At 54.1% G+C, this 17,911-nt stretch overlaps 1 protein-coding gene across 17 annotated transcripts in view; it reads left to right on the top strand.

Moving 5' to 3' along the window:
• The window catches only part of KIF1A (kinesin family member 1A), an 87,896-nt gene that overhangs the window by 54,684 nt on the left and 15,301 nt on the right, over positions 1 to 17,911 (top strand). For 6 of the 17 annotated variants that reach the window (XM_084780244.1, XM_084780243.1, XM_084780237.1 and 3 more), the window contains 11 exons: positions 1,764 to 1,882; positions 5,251 to 5,336; positions 6,164 to 6,302; positions 6,404 to 6,572; positions 6,733 to 6,823; positions 7,198 to 7,316; positions 8,148 to 8,203; positions 8,966 to 9,074; positions 9,546 to 9,612; positions 9,712 to 9,796; positions 11,817 to 11,922. In XM_084780244.1, the coding sequence (XP_084636370.1) occupies positions 1,764 to 1,882; positions 5,251 to 5,336; positions 6,164 to 6,302; positions 6,404 to 6,572; positions 6,733 to 6,823; positions 7,198 to 7,316; positions 8,148 to 8,203; positions 8,966 to 9,074; positions 9,546 to 9,612; positions 9,712 to 9,796; positions 11,817 to 11,922 (1,146 nt within the window). Of the gene's footprint in view, positions 1 to 1,763; positions 1,883 to 5,250; positions 5,337 to 5,922; positions 6,019 to 6,163; positions 6,303 to 6,403; positions 6,573 to 6,732; positions 6,824 to 7,197; positions 7,317 to 8,147; positions 8,204 to 8,965; positions 9,075 to 9,545; positions 9,613 to 9,711; positions 9,797 to 11,816; positions 11,923 to 14,122; positions 14,150 to 17,911 lie in introns of all 17 variants that reach the window. The other 11 variants (XM_084780242.1, XM_084780252.1, XM_084780251.1 and 8 more) reach the window with 3 other exon arrangements.

The following is a 17,911-nucleotide window of genomic DNA, read 5'->3' as shown; positions in this document are numbered from 1 at the left end:
AGGACCTTTGGAAGAGCAGCCAGTGCTCTTAACCTCTGAGCCATCTCTCTAGCCTGCCCGATATTTTGTGATATAAGACTGAGCACCGTATTCCACCAACTCTAACTGACTATTCCATAGACTCTAGAGTCTATAAAAGAGGCGAGCACAGCTAGCTGAATTGAAGGTAATCACTGTTAGGACATACTTGGTACGCTACCCTCTAGGTGTTGGAGAGTAGCAGCTGTCTCAGGATGTGTATTTCCTCTTTGGGTCCCGCAGTCTCTGGGGTCAGCCCATTTTACCATAGGCCCCGTAGACACCCTATGGCCACCCGCTGCGGCCTTACCCTGCTTCAATCTGCCTCCCTGGGTACTGCTGCAGACACCCCAGTTCTGGACAGTGTGGGGAGGGCCAAGCAGTGAGTGGGTAAGAGCTATGGGCCTCCGTTTGTGTGCTCATGGAACTGCGGTGACCTCTGGTTCCAGCAGGGCACATCTGGATGGCCTGGAACCTGGGCTCTGTTATTCCAATCAGGCTCTGTAGCATTGCCTCTGAACCCTCTAGAAGGGCAGCCTAGGTTGTCAGAGCCTTGGGATGACAGAGACATGTTTTAGTCTGGCCCTGGAACCCTAACCAGCCAGTACAGGGCCGTCACCTGGCCCCCAGTGTGGATATTACTGCACAGTCTTTGGTTTGCCCTCCACAACCTTTCCCTGACTGGTACCTGGAACAAGGGAGTTTGGACCAGTACTCTTCCTGCGAGGGTGCTGTGCTAGGGAAAGTGGGCCCCAGGGAGGTATCCCAGGGAAGCCACTAAGGACCCTTGAGGGTAGCTACCACCCACCCTCTGAGGCCTGACTTGGAGGACTTTAATAGAACAATCTGCTGAGTGAGGCTCTGCCTTATACAAAGAAGCACAGCTTACCAGAAAGTCTACAGATAGATTCTTAAAGTCAGAAGACAGAGCTGAGAGGAAACTGAAAAATGGGCTGTTGTAAGAGCAGACAGACATTTCAGGGACACATTGGCCCATGCGGCCCGAAGGAGGCTGCACTTGGGGGCAGTAAGGTGGGACTGGCCATCCTGGACCTCTTAGGGATTAGATGATTCTGTAAGGAGCTTAGGCATTGCTGAGGTAGTGGGGGCTTCTATGTGACAGGTGCCCTACAGCCCTCTAGGGAAAGTAAAACAGGCAGGGTGGTGGTGAGATCAATTGAGGGAACTGCAGCAAGACTCTTGAAACAGGTGGTGTTGGCTGGAAGGGAGGACCAGGGCAGTGCTCAGGCATCTGAGTGATGGGCACACACTCCGAGAAGGGTGCCACTTAGGGAGAGGTTGTGTCTGACCTCCAGGAGATCCAGGAATGAAGAGCTTGATTTTGCCCTGTGGGAAGTAGGCATTGGTGCTCTATGGATTGAGGCTTATTTAACATGTCTGTGTTCGGCCCAGGACCTCCAGCCCTTGAAGTAGGCTGAAACCCTCTCTTCGACTGTTCTCTTCTCAGACAGCCACGTCCAGGCTGAGCTGGGCTGTGCCCTCTATCACTGAGGCCCAATCCTCTTCTCTCTGGGCCTCCACCTCCTGTCTCTTCCGAGCACTGAATACCTTCCTCCCCACCCACCTTGCCTGTTCCCAGTCCACCTCGCTGCGTGCGTTCGCCCTGGCTGTCTCGCCGCTTTGCTCTGCTTTGCAGCTTCATGTTGTGTGTGAGCCGGCCTTGGTGTCACTGGTGTCGAAGCACACCCTGAGGGACGCCTGTGACTATGGCTCTGCTCCCGCAGGGCCTTCGTATACCTGAGCAACCTGCTGTACCCTGTGCCCCTGGTGCACCGCGTGGCCATCGTCAGCGAAAAGGGAGAAGTGAAAGGCTTCCTCCGTGTGGCAGTGCAGGCCATCTCAGGTGTGTGTGGGTCCAGGTAGTGTGTGACTCTGAGTCCCAGAGGTGAGGGTGGGCTGGGGTGTCTGCCTTTGCAGACAAAGGTGGGAGGAATAATATTGCTAGGAACCAATACGAAGCTGGCTCTAACCTAGGACCCCCAGCTTCCTGTGGTCAACATGAAACTTTTTCCACCTTCTCAGGCAAGGTGGGGCTTGAAAGCAAAGTCTCCTGTGCTGAGCCCTTGGCTCTGGCTTCCTAGAGTCCTGGGCTAGATAGGGGTATTTCAGCCATGCAGGCTCAGCCTGGGATGCCTGGCTTGGAGTCTCCACCTATCAAACAGTTCAGGAGACCCAGAGATTGTTCTGCTGCCTCCCAGCCATGTGGACCTGCCTGCCAGTCCAGCCCACTACCCACTCTCTCCATAGCCAAGAGAGCCTGCAGACTGCTAGTTCCTGCCAAGAGTGGCTCTCAGCAGCTGCCTCAGTCTCTTCCATGTTCCTGGTCTTAGGCATAGGCCTAAGGTGGAGGCTGTAGACTCTCCTCCTTTTAGGCCTGGAGATAGAGGCTCCACTACCCTCTCCTTCATGGCCTGGAGATACCAGGACTCGCCAGCTGAAGAAGCCCCTGGGCCTCAATTTGTTCACCTATAGGCCTATAATGTCCTTCCTGCATGGTGAGAATGTTTGTAGGGCCACTGAGAGCAGTGTGAGGGTCATGGCTCAAAAGGTATGTGCAAGTCGGTGGTAGTGTCTGCCGTAATGGCAGCTCAGAGACTCCTTTCTCTGCCCTAGACCATAGTCTCCCTTCAAGGGCTACTCACTGTCTTTATTCCTTGGCTTCCCAGGCACCTGGGGGGAGAGAGAGAGAGAGAGACAAAGGAACAGTGTGGGGTGCTACAGGCTGAGCATGGTTAGGCTGGGGCACTCAGTATGGACACCTGGAGGGTCTGGAGAAGGCCAGCACCCCAGTGTATTATGTACTCCCAGGTCTCATATACGCTAGAGAGCCAGACTGCCCAGGGTCTCCTACCTCCAGGTTATTATGTCCTAGCTATCCCCCCCCCACTCTCAAACTCTCAGATTCCCATAAGCCCAAGTTCTCATGCCCCAAACACCACCAGTACACGTGTGCCCCCAGGTTCTTATGTGCCACAGGTTTTCATACTGCCTTCCCCCCAAGTTCTCACACCCCGGGTTCTCAAATCCTCAGGTTCTCACACCCTCAGGTTTTCACACCTCAGGTTCTCATACACCCCCCAGGTCTCACACCCTTAGGTTCTTACAGCTTGGGTTCTCACACCTCCAAGTTCTCACACTTCCAGTTCTAACAACCCCAAGTTCCACATTTCAGGTCCTCACACCCCCAGATTCTTACACTCAAGGTTCTCATATTGACATTCTCACACCCCAGGTTCTCATGGCACAGGTTCTCACACTCCAAATTCTCACACCCCAAGTTCTCACATCCCCAGGTTCTCACACCCCAGGTTCTCACACCCCCAGGTTCTCACACCTCAAGTTCTCACACCCCCAGGTTCTCACACCCCCAGGTTCTCACACCCTAGGTTCTCACACCCCCAGGTTCTCACACCTCAAGTTCTCACACCCCCAGGTTCTCACACCCCAAATTCTCACACTCCCAGGTTCTCACACCGCCAGGTTCTCATACCCCAAGTTCTCACACCCCCAGGTTCTCATACCCCAAGTTCTCACACCCCCAGGTTTTCACACCCCAGGTTCTCACATCCCATGTTCTCACACTCCTAGGTTCTCACACTCCAAATTCTCATACCCCAAGTTCTCACACCCCCAGGTTTTCACACCCCCAGGTTTTCACACCCCAGGTTCTCACACTCCTAGGTTCTCACACCCCCAGGTTCTCACACTCCAAATTCTCATACCCCAAGTTCTCACACCCCCAGGTTTTCACACCCCAGGTTCTCACACCCCCAGGTTCTCACACTCCAAATTCTCATACCCCAAGTTCTCACACCTCCAGGTTCTCACACCCCAGGTTCTCATACTTCTTAGTTTTCGTACCTCTGACCTTCAAATGCCTCTTTCTCTACTCTGGAATGTCCAATCACTTCTCCCCTGGTATTTTGGTCACATTACGTGACTTTTTCTACTAATTAAGTTACTAATTGACTGTGTTGTCCAAGCTCTCCTGAGCCTGTGAGTACTTACATGTTCTCTCCCCTACCCCGAATCCCACCTATCACCAGTCATGGTGTGCCCATGATTGCTTAGATTGGAGGCGCTCCAGTCACGGTTTCCCCCAGCGCCGGGCCAGAGGTCCCATCTAGCGAGGGGAGCCAGGAGTGGGTGGATAATGAACTGGAAGAAGCCAGGCTGCATTCAGTACCACCCTGGCCACACTCTGGAAAGTGAGTGTTACCGAGATGTCTTCACTTAGGGGCACAGGAACACCCAGAGCAATCTCCTTCCTGAAGTGAGGGCAGGGTTTCCTTCCCCATCCAGCCAGACCGTCCTCCTGTCTGATCTAGCAGCTCCCAATCACACTGGGTAGAAGTTTCTATTTTGTTCATGTGGACATGTCCATGCCTACCGCCCTTGTGGAGGACAGTCACTATTTTGCTCTGTTCTTGGTGAGACGGGCTGGGGGCCCTCTAGGGGACCCTTAGGAGGGCTGCTGAATGCCTCTATCTCCAAATTTAATCTCTGAGGTTTACCTCCAGAAGCTAACGCTCTCAACTCAGTGGGACTCATGCCCCGCCCCCACGTGCCAGATGAGTTCTAGTAGGAAGGTGTATAGGGCTCAGAGTCGAAGCCTGTAGTCAGCCCCAGCCCTGCCTCTCCCCAAGTCATATCTCAGGGAAGGGGGCAATGATGAAGTCTGACCTGTGATGGTCCCCAAATCTTACATGAGGACAACTGGATTTTAATGCATTTGGAGGCACAACTAATATTTTCCTATCTGTCAGTGGAAGAAAGGAATTTAGGAAACACACAGCCTTGTCACCCTGCCCTGGCCTGGGGTCATCTCATTCACTGAGCCTCACTGGGACTGACCTTGGCCATCAGATACTGTTGGCTGACTGAGTGGTAGCAGCGGAGTAGTCACAAGGCTGGAGGTGACATAGTAGGGCCCACGGGCTCTGAAGAGGGCTGTGGAGGTGTCTCAAGAGCCTCTTGCTCACTTCTGTGCACCAGGCACAGTCTGTGTGGGGCTTGTATCTCATATTGAGGGACACACCTCTGGGTCCCTCAGGCAACACAGGCTGGTGGTCAGTGTGTCCTGGTGACTACGGATGTAGTGCAGTTAAAAATCTGGTCACCGAGCTCCTATACTTTCTCTAAGGCTTTGGCCTGGTTCTGTCCACTATGGAAAACAAGTTTGCCAACCACCTGTTTGTTCCTCTCTTGCAGCTGATGAAGAGGCTCCGGATTATGGCTCAGGTGTCCGTCAGTCGGGAACTGCCAAAATCTCCTTTGATGACCAGCATTTTGAAAAGGTACTATGAAGGCTTACCCTGTGCACTGAGGAGCCCCTCCCACTGATCCCTAGGCTCTTAAGGGAAGGCCCTGGCAGGGTCCCATGGACTTGGAGTCTATTCTCTCTCCCTGAGCACCGAGCACTGTGTCCGTCCCACCCCCTTGCTGTCTAAAACACACAAAGTCCCTTGCCCCGTTTGTCCAACCGTCTTCCTGAGTCTCACACAGCAAGGCATAGAGCTGGTGAGTTGAGCCAGCTTCTAAGATAGGCACGCCCTATTCTCCCTTCTCTGGGACCAGCAGTTCTCGGGGTTCCCACAGCATGCTATATGTTCTACCATCCTTCCTGCCTTCCCCAACAGCTGTGAGAATGGGGGGGCGACCCTACTGAGGCCACCCACCTCACAGAGAGGACTATTTCAGGAGACAGTAGAGGGCTCGATTCCATGCAATGCCCCTCCCCAGATGGGTGTATTTGCTCAGTCTGAGGATATCCAAGAGTCTGCCCGTGACCTCCCTAAGGAAGTGCCCTGCTGCCCTGGGGGTAGAACTAAGACCAGGAGTGGGTCCCTGTTTCCCTTCACTGTGTCTCTTGCACTGAGGCAGGTGGAGTGTTCCTCTCAGGCAGTTCACACCTCAGCCCATCCATCCCAGAGAGTCAAAGTGGGCCACTCGTGGCAGTGGGAATGGAGGCCTAGCGAGGTGGGTGCTTCATCTAGGGGTTCCGTGGCAAGTCTGGCTCAGGGTCCTAGAGACCCAGGCCTGAGGGCACAGCTCTCTACAGCCTGTGGCAGGGTAGCCTAAGCTTAGGCAGCTTCCGGCTTTCTCTACCTCTGTGTCTTCACAGTTTCAGTCTGAGTCCTGCCCTGTGGTGGGGATGTCCCGCTCAGGGACCTCCCAGGAGGAGCTGCGCATTGTAGAAGGCCAGGGTCAGGGTGCTGATGCTGGGCCTTCAGCAGATGAGGTCAACAACAACACCTGCTCAGGTGGGTGCAGCCCCACTGTGTGCGACATGCCTGTGTGAGACCAGGGCTGGAAGAGCATGGAATCTAGGGACCCCATGGCACTCTGCCCTGCCTCCCAACAGCTGTGCCTCCTGAAGGCCTCCTAGATAGCCCTGAGAAGGCTGCCCTGGATGGACCCCTGGACACAGCCCTGGACCACCTCCGTCTAGGCAGCACCTTCACCTTCCGTGTGACAGTCCTGCAGGCATCCAGTATCTCTGCTGAATATGCCGACATCTTCTGCCAGTTCAAGTGAGCCTGCTCTCTATGCCCTGGGCTTCTATTCTAGGAAGTAGGGCGCTCTCCTGAGGGGGCATAGTCTGTGCTGGGGGATCACACAGGCTCGTTCAGTGCCCAGTGAGGCCACAGGTCCTTGCTGCGGGTCACTGCCCAAGTTCTTCTTTCTCTACAGCTTTATCCACCGCCATGATGAGGCCTTCTCCACTGAGCCCCTGAAGAACACCGGCAGGGGACCCCCTCTTGGCTTCTACCATGTCCAAAATGTAAGTGCTTGCCCTTACCCCCCAACACCCAAAGTCCTTCTACAAGGCTAAGCATGGGTCTTCCCTTCGCATTCACTCTTTCTCCTCTGAACAGACTGTCCTGGGGGCTGTCTGGCACCAGGTTGTAAAACCTTCAGTGCCATGCTGGGATATTGACATCACGGCTAGGTAGCAGGGATCAGTAACCTGTTTAAAATTGGAGCCTGGGGTAAGAACAGAGCTCCTGAAAGCTGCTCACAATGAGCCTTGGGCAGACATCAGCACAGAACATTCCAGGAAGTCGTAGCTAGAGTTTGTGCTTAGGGCTGGGCCTGGAGTGTGGAGTTTTCATGGACACTGAGCACACGCAGATATGATCCATACTTTCCCTCTAGATTGCAGTGGAGGTGACCAAGTCCTTCATCGAATACATCAAGAGCCAGCCCATTGTGTTTGAGGTCTTCGGCCACTACCAGCAGCATCCATTCCCACCTCTTTGCAAGGATGTGCTCAGGTGAGCTTCCTAGGTCACTTGAGTGTCCTTGTCTCCAGGCTACAGAGCCCATGCACCTCTGATGCCCTCTCCTTGGCCACAAAGGAGGGTCAGAGCATGGCCTGTGCCTGCTTCTTCCCTTATGGGTCCAGGCTCTTTAAGGACCATTGCATCACAACTTTGACCATCAGCCATGCACAGGAAGCATCTGGTTTTGCTGCTCACTGGCCACTTCTGGGATGGGAACCTCTGCCTGACTCCTTCATTCTTTTTAGTCTCCCAGGGTGAAGACTCATAGGAGAAAGCTGGGGGGAGGGGAGGACAGAGGGAAGTCTCAAGGGGCTGCAGTGTGAGGTTCAGGTACCTGTAAGCTATCTTACCCTGGGTCCAGAAGTTGGGACAGGAATGTTAGCCACCCTGAGGCCTGGAGACGTGTCGACAAGCCTTCGCTCCTCTCTACCTTTATCTCTGGCTGGCTGGGCAGACCTCACAGCTCGGGAATACCTAGGGTATGAGAACAGAAGAGAGAGGCAGCAGAGATTATTTGGGGCATTGAGTCCCTGGGGGTCTTGTAGAGCCTGTGGGATGGGTGCAGGGACCCTAAGGGTTTCTCTTTTTCCATCTAAGCATGTGCAGAGACCTGGGCTCTTCCTGGGTCTGTGGAACAGGGGAGTGGGGCACATATGAATATGGAAGACATATGAATATGGGGGACGCATGGGTATGGGGACACATGGATATGGGGGACGCATGGGTTAGCTTCTGATTGCCCTGCCCTGCCCTGGGCTGCCCACTCTATCTGGGACTCACAGATGCCAGCCTAGGTCTGCTCACTCCAGCTTTCCTCCACAGCCCCCTGAGGCCCTCCCGTCGCCACTTCCCCAGGGTCATGCCGTTGTCCAAGCCAGGTAGGTGAGGTTCTCCTGAGTCCGGAGGGGGCAGTGAAGGCCCACACTATGGGCGCAAGTGTGATTGGACCTGCCGTGAATGTCGTGGCCTTCCAGGCTGCAGATGCCATAGCAGGTGTCTTCTGCCTTGCCTCATGTCTGTGGAGAGTAGAGCTTTTAGCTTTGTGCACTCTTGTTCAGCCCTGTCCAACAAGGGAGACCTTTAGACCCCGTGACCAGTGGCATGATGAGCACTCAGAGGGGACTTAGTAGAGGAAGGGTTCAGAGCAGGGGCTGTGGACAGACATGGTTGGGCCCAGGAACACTAAGAGGCAGACAGAGTACAGGAGATATACATACTGGAGGGCCAGTGGAACTGAGTTTAGGGCATGCTGGGTGAGGTACGGGTGCTGACAAGATGTTCTTAGACTGATAATGTTTTGCTATAGTCAAGTGTAGCTCAGGTGATGGACCAGGCAGAGAGGTCCTGTGCATATGATAGGGCCTCTCCCCTGAGCAAGTGTCTCTGCTGACCTAGTGGCACTTGGGGTCTCAAGCCACCACCCTCATACCCAGGTTTGTAAGACTAGATGCTCATACTTGGGTATAGAGAACATAAGTAGCCACACATCTGACACCAGTGCCAGGTTTCTCATGCATGATAGGCCTGAGTTAGAGGTGACCTGGCCATGGGTATGCTGGTGGGCACCTATATTTGAGAAAGTTGCCTCTCCTGCCCTCTCCCCAGTACCCCATCACAAAATTGCTTTCTTGTCTTCTTAGTACCTGCCACTAAGCTCAGCACGATGACTCGGCCTTCCCCAGGGCCCTGCCACTGCAAATATGACCTGCTGGTCTACTTCGAGATCTGCGAGCTGGAAGCCAATGGCGAGTGAGTGGGTACCACAGTGAATACGTTGGGCACCGGCTTGGAGCCCAAGAGTATGTGATTAAAGGATAGAAGGCACTGGGCACACTGTTCTGAATGCAGCCGAGAATCCACAGTAGCTACCTTGGAAAAGGAGGGTTATGGGGCTCTGAGCTGATGTCTGGGGAGGCCTGGGACCAGGTTCTCCTTGAGTGTCCCAAGCTCAAGGCATAGCACATGATCCCTGACAAAACTGTACCAGGTCACTGGGTATAGATTTCTGACTTGTAGGCGGCATAGTGTGAAAATATGATACACCAAGAGCTGACATAGAGAGACAGACAGCCCAGGATGACTCTGTGGACTGAGCTATCTCCTCTCCTGAAATGGTGGTCAATGCCCCCGTTTTCATCTCTGCTGACTCTGGGACCAGGTTCTATGCTACGGGAGGGATAGAGAAGGTGTTCGCATCTCACCGTTTCCATTTTCCCCCAGCTACATCCCTGCTGTGGTAGACCACCGTGGCGGCATGCCATGTATGGGGACCTTCCTTCTCCACCAGGTGGGAAGCCTTACCTGCCTACCTCACACCCTGCCCTCCCCCCCAAAGCCCTTGTGTCCCCAGAGCCTTCTGACTGTCCCCTTTGCTGGCATGTGGCAGGGCATCCAGAGACGGATAACTGTGACGCTGTTGCATGAGACAGGAAGCCACATCCGCTGGAAGGAAGTCCGAGAGCTGGTTGTGGGTGAGTGGGGCAGGCAGGGGTTGGGACTATTTTGGGCAGATGCCTGGGTTCTAAGCACAGCTCTGCCCTGTGCCGTGTGACTCTGGCTAGGTCATAATGCCTTTCTGTGCCTCAGCCCAATCACCCACATTTCTTCCTAATCCGTGCTGCCCTTCTAGAGTTACTGAAACAGAACCACAACAAAATGCCTTGAAACAACAGAAAGTGACCAGGTGTCATAGTTCTGGAAATCAGGGTGCCAGCAATGAGCATGCTGTCTGGGACACTGCAGGGTACTTCTCTGCTTTATAGGGCGGGCTCCATGCATTTTGATGGTACCATGCATGAGAAGCCAGGCTACCACACTCACTCAAGGCTGACTTCAGCTTGGCTAATGACACTACAGCACCCTGTCTGCTCAGGAGGCAGTGCTATGGGTTAGGGTCCTGGCACACCTCGTTAGGGAGGCCAAGCATACTGTCTTTTCTCCCTGGTCTCTTCTTTTGAACTCTGCTTTACCAAGATGTCCTCTACACTCTCATCTGGGGTCATGGGTAGATATCCATTCCAGTTTGTGGCCCCCTCTACCCTAAGGCTGAGGCATATCTCTCTAGAAGCTTCTCCCAGTCCTGGCATTGATGAACAGGTAGGCAAGAGCTCAGAAGTGATGTCTTTAGACTGGCCTACCATCTGGCATCACCACCGCATGTGGGGCCATGGATGGTTGATCTGGATATCAGGGTGGACGCTTGCATTTTATACATTTTGTGTCTGGGATCAGAAAAAAGCAGAGGACCCTATGGGGAGAGTCCAAAGACTCTCTTGGTCAAGAGACCAAAGTCAGGCCTAACACCTGGCTTCTGAGCCAAGCTACGCCTGGAGTTGGGCAGCTCTGTCCATGCTGGCATCCAGTGGTGCCCCGCCCACCATGTCCTCCTGTTCGGATGGACAGCCCAGCCTGCCTTAAGCCTTGCCTTCTTTCTCCCCTCTTTTCTAAAAATGCAGATACCAAAGACTGCCAATTTGGTTGGACTTGGGGACTTAAAGGAAGTAGGGGAGATGCTGCTGCAAACAGTGCCATTCAGGTTATAGGTGATCCCCAAGCCTAGCATCTCTCCCTGGAAAGCATCAGTCTTTCAGGCCCTATGAAGTGGACACTGTGGGAAGAGGCCAGCAAAGTGAAGGAAAGACAAGAGACCCTTTGAGGGATACAGATGGCCCTAGCCCATCTCTTGTGTCCTGACTAAATGTGCCCTTCAGATCCTCAGGCAGAGAGCTCTATGGAGGTCAGTTCCCCAGGGCTGAGCATCTGCTCCAGGTGGGCTCTCTTCACCCTAAGCCCCTCCCTGCCATGAGTATCCCAAGCTCCAGAGAGAGTCTGGCATAAGAAAGGACTGACCGAGAGACCTCAAATTGCCCACTCCCAGAATCTTTGTGCTGCAGAGCTACGGGGAACTAGGCAAGACTGCGGTGGAGGGGAGGGAAGCTGGTCACTGTTGCTGGAGCAGAGGACTTATGAGCCATCTGTGTGCTCCTTCAAATGAGCAGGAATTTGCCTCCAGCATGAGGAATTGTTAAGATAAAACATCTCTCTCACAGACAGACAAATGGACTCCAAAAGTAGACATCTCCCGAGCACTGGAAGAGTGGTCAGTGCACAGAGCACATGGGTGGACAATGCTGCTTTCTCCCTTCATTGTTGCTCTTTTAAGCATAAAACCGGGTAGGATTGTCACCCGTCTTGCTTAGGTCTCCTTGTCCCACAGGTAGAAAGGCCCTACTAGACAGCCGAGACCCACCAGAAACTGTAATTACGGTTGAAATATAGAATGCGTGACAGAGAAAGAAGGCAATAGCTGTGTTACAGGGGCCCCCAGGACCCACCCTATCAGCCTCCCTGTCCACTCTGGTGCCTCTTACAGCATGGCCTGCGGTCACATAGAGAGTCCACTTGCCATCTTGGCTTCTGTCCAGAGGCCTCAGCATACCTCCACCACTAGCCTTCCTGGGCAGTGACGCCCAGCTGCTGCCCTTTCCACAGGTCGCATCCGAAACACTCCAGAAACTGACGAATCTCTGATTGACCCCAACATCTTGTCCCTCAACATCCTCTCATCAGGATACGTCCACCCGGCCCAGGATGACCGGTGAGTACCACAAGAAGGATGGGAGGACCACAAACCCTGCTGACCAGCTCCCACATAGGTCAACCACCAGCCTACCATGGCGTCCACGGACCCAACCACTCATGCCATGGCCAGCTCCAGGCCTGCCTGCCCTCTTTCTGACACCTAAGGGGACAGTGCAGTGAGTGGTGGCCCATGGCCTCCAAGTCTCTCTACCTACTTGGTTGCATGTCCTCCATCTTTGGTTTACACACTCGTGTCATCCTGACAGGCGGCCAGCATGGCCTCAGAACAAGAGTCAAGTCCTGCCCCTGGGAGTTCATGGGTAGATAGCTGGTGGTATGGCATGGGAGACTAACACGCGGGTCATCTTTCTGAGGACCACACTGGTATGAATAGGTCTGAAGTCTCTGGCAGGGATCCCAGGGATGGCTGGGGATAAACCAAGCATTCCAGAGACCACAGAGTTGGCAGTCGAGCAGCTTGGGGAGAGGTATGACAGTCAGTCATCACTTGTCACAGCTCCAGACTGTCCCACCTCCCATCCTTATCTGAACAGTAGAGGGGTAATGGAGCCCTAAGATGTCCTCGGCAGCCCTGAGGGGGTTTGCCAGGGTACACAAGTATGACAGAGGCTACACAAAGGCTGCCAAGGGCCAGACACTGCAAGAGTCATCTTACCAGCGAGGATGCCCAACTGGACAAAATTGCTCAGGACATAGTCTTCCAAGGATTTGTGGTAATGTTTGGCAGGGGCTGGGCCCAGGCCTGGCTTTCCCCATGACTCAGCCTGGTGTGGTGCCAAGGAGCTCCAGCTGAGGCTATTTGTGGAGAAGCATTAGTTGAGGTGTATGGCACCTTGGGGAGGCGAGGGTGGATCACACCTCTGGGAGGGGTGTGGACCCAGAGTCCTGGGAGTGGCCTGTGTTCTCCCAACTCTCTCTTCACAGACACCAGGGGAAGGTCCGGAAGAGCTTCTCCCCGGTACCATAGGCAGTGTCAATGGGAGCCAGGCAAGGGCAAAATAGGGCTGGGCATCAGTGGGGACAGCGGGCAGGACAGTACAGGGCCTAGGGTGTACACGTGTGACTCATCCTCACTTCACACTCCTGGAAGTGTTTTCTTAGGAAGATGGCACTGTGAGGGATAGGCTGAGTTCACGTGGAGGAGTAGGAGGGCAGCCAAGCTATGTTGTGAGCCAGAGTGGCCTTCCATCTTCTCTTGCTCTGCAGATGCAGCCTTCTGAGGCAGAGGCCTACTATTCCTAATGTGGGTGCTGGCAGTGAGTGTGGGCCACTATGCCTCGGCATGGGAGGTCAGGACCAAAGAGCAAGGGTCGGGGATGGGAGGGCCTGTCTGCCACCGAGTGCTAAGAGGTGCTTTGGGGTCTGAGAATGACTTAACTCCCTTGGCCTCTGACCATCCATTACAAGACATTCTGGGCACAGAGGGAGAGTCGGGGGGAGGGGGGAACCAGGAGGTCAGTAGGTAAGTAGGAGCCTTCTGGGCTTCTGTTCCTAGTGATCTCCTTGCACTAAGGACCTTGTCGCTGGTGTCTTCTTGTCATCTCCTCACCAGCCCAGCTGTTGATGTGTCCTTGACCCTGGCTAGGCAGAGGGTGACGAGAAGACCAACACTCATTGTACACTCAGCTGACAGAAGTCTGGCTAAGCAGGCTCAGCCCTAGCACTGGACTGACTAGCTTCTGTCCTGTTCTCTGTCCAACCCCACACCTAGGTTGGAGGCCCTGGGTACCAGGAGGAGGGAAGACAGTAGGGGAGCACAAATGTGGCCCCTCGCTTGGCTCCTGCCCTTGCTGTTCCTTGCTGGTGCAACCCCAGCCCAACCTATCCCAGAAAAGTCTCAGGCACGCTCCTTAGCCTATGGCCACCTCCCCAGGGCCCACTGGGGCCAGCTTCCTGTTCCCTGGACATGGCTGACATCCTAGGAGCCTTTGAGGGCCAGGCTGCTCAGAGACCAGCCACTATACAGAGGCCGAGGCTTGGGTCTGGCTTCCTCTGCCCAGGGCCTCAGGCTACCATGCGCTTTGCCACACCTGGGCCTCTTCCTGCTCTACAGTCCCTGCTTTGCAGCCTCCCTGACCCCGAGTGGGTCTGCCAGCTACAGGCGGCTGCCCCTGCTGCCACTTGCTGCTGCTACCCTGCTGTCCCGCTGCCTACCCGCAGCCCTTCACTAACGTGTGGTTGTTTGTGTTTTGCAGGCAGTTTCTTGATTCGGACATACCTAGGTACCATTTCTGTCCCTCGGTTTGATTTCAGCCTCTTACCTTCCCTCCTTCCTTCCCTGGTCACCTACACAACCCTGAAGTTTTAATTTCTGGTTTTTTTTTAACTCATAACTTGCTCACCTCCCCCTTCCTGTTTCTCCCTCCATTTCATTTCATTTCCTTAGAATATTGTTCTGGTTTTATTTTTATTTTCCTCCCCACCCCCACCCCCAGCCCAAGCCCCGTCTTCCTGGCTGAGTCTCTCCTACCTCCCTTGAGCCTTCACTCCTGATTCCGGCTGCTTTTGTAGTTTCTGCCTCTGTAGACACTGGCTGGCCTCCCGCTCCTCCCACCCCAGCCTTGCCTTCTATGCCAACCTCTACCCTGGCCAGAGTGGGTACAGGTATCTCCCGCATGCAGGCTGGACAACCCGGCTGCTGGGCTGCACCAGCTCGCAAGGGCCAGCCACTCCCTGCAAAGGGCCATAGCAGGCAGAGCTGGGAGCATGGGGAAAGAGCAGACAGGGCCCACGGCCAGGAGACTCCCATGTGCTCCACAGCTGCCCAGGAGCCCTTTCCAGGCCAAGTCCAGAGGAGGGACATCACTGTAGCCTCGCTACCCTAGCCGTAGCCTCCGCCTCGCATCTTGGAAGTGGCAGGCAATAACCCCATGAGAAGACTAGTGGGGTTTTGAACATGACTTGTGCCCATTTCAGACTCACTCTCAGTGTTGAGTCCAGGTAGAGGAGATTGCTGTTGCTCTCTTTCACCTGGCTTGAGGAAGTCCCTGCACACACGGGCCTGTGCCGGGGCCCAGTGATCACTGGGGAAGGACAGCCTCTAAGTCCCAAGTCCATCCTGGGTCTAGGAAGAACTTGGCACTGTTCTGAATGGAAAGCCAAAGTGTCGCCTTCTGGGCACCTGCAGGATAGTGACCAGAGCTTCATGGTGGTCATCTGTCTCATGGGTCAGCTTTCTTAAAGTTATGAATGCTTAAAACCTTTCATCTGCACCACCTAGACGGAGCTCTAGATAGAAGGGTGCACCGCCAAGACTTCAGGCTGTCTTTGTCAGGTCATGGTTGTAATAATGGTCAATGCAGACAGCATTCATTTGCTACCTGGCTTCAATACCCAGGGGTGAGGGCCCCAGAAGGAGACCCTACAGGGTCATGGAGCTGTGGCACTCTGAAGTATATTTCCTGAGCCATGGGTGTGAGAAACATCTGAATTACTGACACAGACTGCTACTGTGACCCAAGATCCATGTGGACCCTCCCCGGGGACCTGGGGCTAAATAAGGCAGAACCTCATCAAAGGGCAACTAACGTGGTGGCCACACTCAAGCAGGGAACGTAGCTCTGCCAAACCCAAGCACTTCTCACTCTCTCTCCCTACCAAGATCAGCTTGGTGGGTGAGTAATCTATGCTCAAACCAATATAGAACCAGATGCCCACCTGCTGGTGGCCTCTGTGTGGTTGAGAGGTCTTCCTGACTAGGCCAGAGAGCTCCAGCTTTAAACATCTGCTGCCTCCAGGAAGCTCCTGAATAAGCAAGGAGACACTGGCGTGGGTACAAAGGAGGGAGCTGGTCTCCTCTTTGGAGCTTCTTCCTCGTCAGCCGATGGGTCTCACCAGGGCCTATTATGCACCTGGGTTGTACTGTCCTGTGATTGTCCATCCCATTCTAAAAGCAAATTTGTTAGTGGCCAGCCTGGATTTGGGCCTCTTAGGAAGGAAGGAAGGAAGGAAGGAAGGAAGGAAGGAAGGAAGGAAGGAAGGAAGGAAGGAAAGCCCTTAGACTGGAACGTGAACTTCCTCCCAAATTCAGTTCTACTGGACAGGGATCCACTGTAGTATCCGGTACTACCATCATGGTCTGAAGGGGAGAAACCTTATGGGATCCTGGGACCGCACAGCTGAGCTGAGCCTGACTGAGTCATTTGCTAAGTAAAGATGGGCAAGTGCTAGAAACTTCTGGAGTTTACTTCTGCCCTGAGGATGGGAAGTGATGGTAGCCACAGGCTGGGGAGACTAGCTGATTCATGCGAAGCTCTCAGCTCAGACCTAACATGGAGCCTCCCGTGATTGTCACTGACAGTGGCATTTGGTGTAAAATATGCAAATTCGGGATGGCTTCTATCCTAACCATCGAGGAACCACACCAAGACACTGTGAGTCACACACGGAGCCTCCATGAGAGTTGTGGAATGTTAGCATGGCGTGTTTATGACTTATCCACATTTTAGAAGACATTCGATCTGACATTCCACCCGTCGTGAGCTCCTTCCGATGGCCTCACACCCCACCTGCCCTGAATTATGGGGTTCACCTGGGTGGGTATAAGGGGCAACAGGTCCTTGTGGAGCATCCACAGGGAGTAGGAGAACAGCTCGATCTTGGCTCTCATCATCTAACAGGCTTCGGCACTCATTCTGAGGGCTCTCTAGCTTCCTGGGGAGGGCCGGGGGAAAGGTCTCGTGGAAACCGATATCCCTGTCTATCTCCCTTGATACATTCGTGAACTGAATAGCATTCACTCATCCAGGCATCCCTGAGTCCCGTGAGCTGCATCTGGCTTGGCGTTAGGAATTGGAGGTCCAGAGAACCGAAGCCTATTGGATAGTCATTCACTCCATCCCCACTGCCGTTGCTGACTGGGCAGGCTCTGTGACTGCCTTGAGGCCCAAGGGGTAGCAAAGGGCTTTGTGTCAGGATCCAGCTCTTGACCCTCCTAGATGAGGGGTGGGCCCAACGGAGAAATGACACCAGGATGGAGGAGTTCATCCAGACTGTGAGAAGGAGGGGGTCCCGTGAATACAAAGAGGAAAGTCAGGGCCAAAAGGCTGGCTGCCTGAGCAACTGACCAGAGTTTCCCTAAAGGTAGATCTGGCCAAAGTCGTCCTCCTCCAAGGATAGCAACATGGACTGGGGAGTCACGAAATAAAGGCTGTCTTCCAGGGACAGAGGCCATTACCAGCTCTGGCCACCTGTGCTGGGCTATGGCCCCAGCACCTACCAGATGGATCTGGGATAGAGTCACACTCTGTTTTCCTGTACGTCCCCATGGTCTATGTAGCAGGATACAACTCTCTGCAACTGCATCCCTCCTTTTGGCCTGCTTGCCATCCCTGCTTCTCCATCTGCATCCTTGGCAGGCTTCGTGCTCAGCTGCCTTTCTCTAGGATGCCTTTCTCACCTGCTTATCTCCGGTCTTCCCTTCCCTGTCTTGATCTGTTGAACGTGTCTCCGGGTTAGGCTGCAGGCTCTAGTGTCATGGTTCCCCCAAAGGATGAGAACCCCCTCAAAGGAGCCACAGGTAACCTCAAAGAGTAAAGAGGGCAGGCAAGGCTGATGAGGACCCAGATAGGTAGATAGCCACCATGAACCTGCAGGAAGGGTTTGGAGTGCAGCTAGCTAAAGTGTCTGGTCCAGCCTCCCCCAGGGTGTTGTGCTGGTTGGCAGCCACTCAGCCTGGTTGTGCTATTGCCATTTCAGTCCTGGGTCAGGGTCCAGATGTATGTGGCCACTGTCTGTCCTGGGCTACCAGTTCTGCAACTATGGATGGGATTTGTGCTTGATGGCAGTGTGTCTTGTCACATCTAGACCAACATCAGCATTGGGCCACTTCCCCTGCTCTCAGTTTGTCACTGATCATGCCATCAAGCCCCATGGGGAATAAACTGCCCTATTGTAAACTGCCCTGTGACTAGTGAGAGTCAACCTGTGACATGGTTTCCTTGGAGGGCCTGGGCCTCCCCCCTCTAGAAACAGACTTCCCAGGG

Source organism: Acomys minous (genome assembly GCF_964271855.1).
Source record: "Acomys minous genome assembly, chromosome: 4".
NCBI classification, from domain to species: domain Eukaryota; kingdom Metazoa; phylum Chordata; class Mammalia; order Rodentia; family Muridae; genus Acomys; species Acomys minous.
This window is presented reverse-complemented; position numbering and strand designations above follow the sequence as displayed.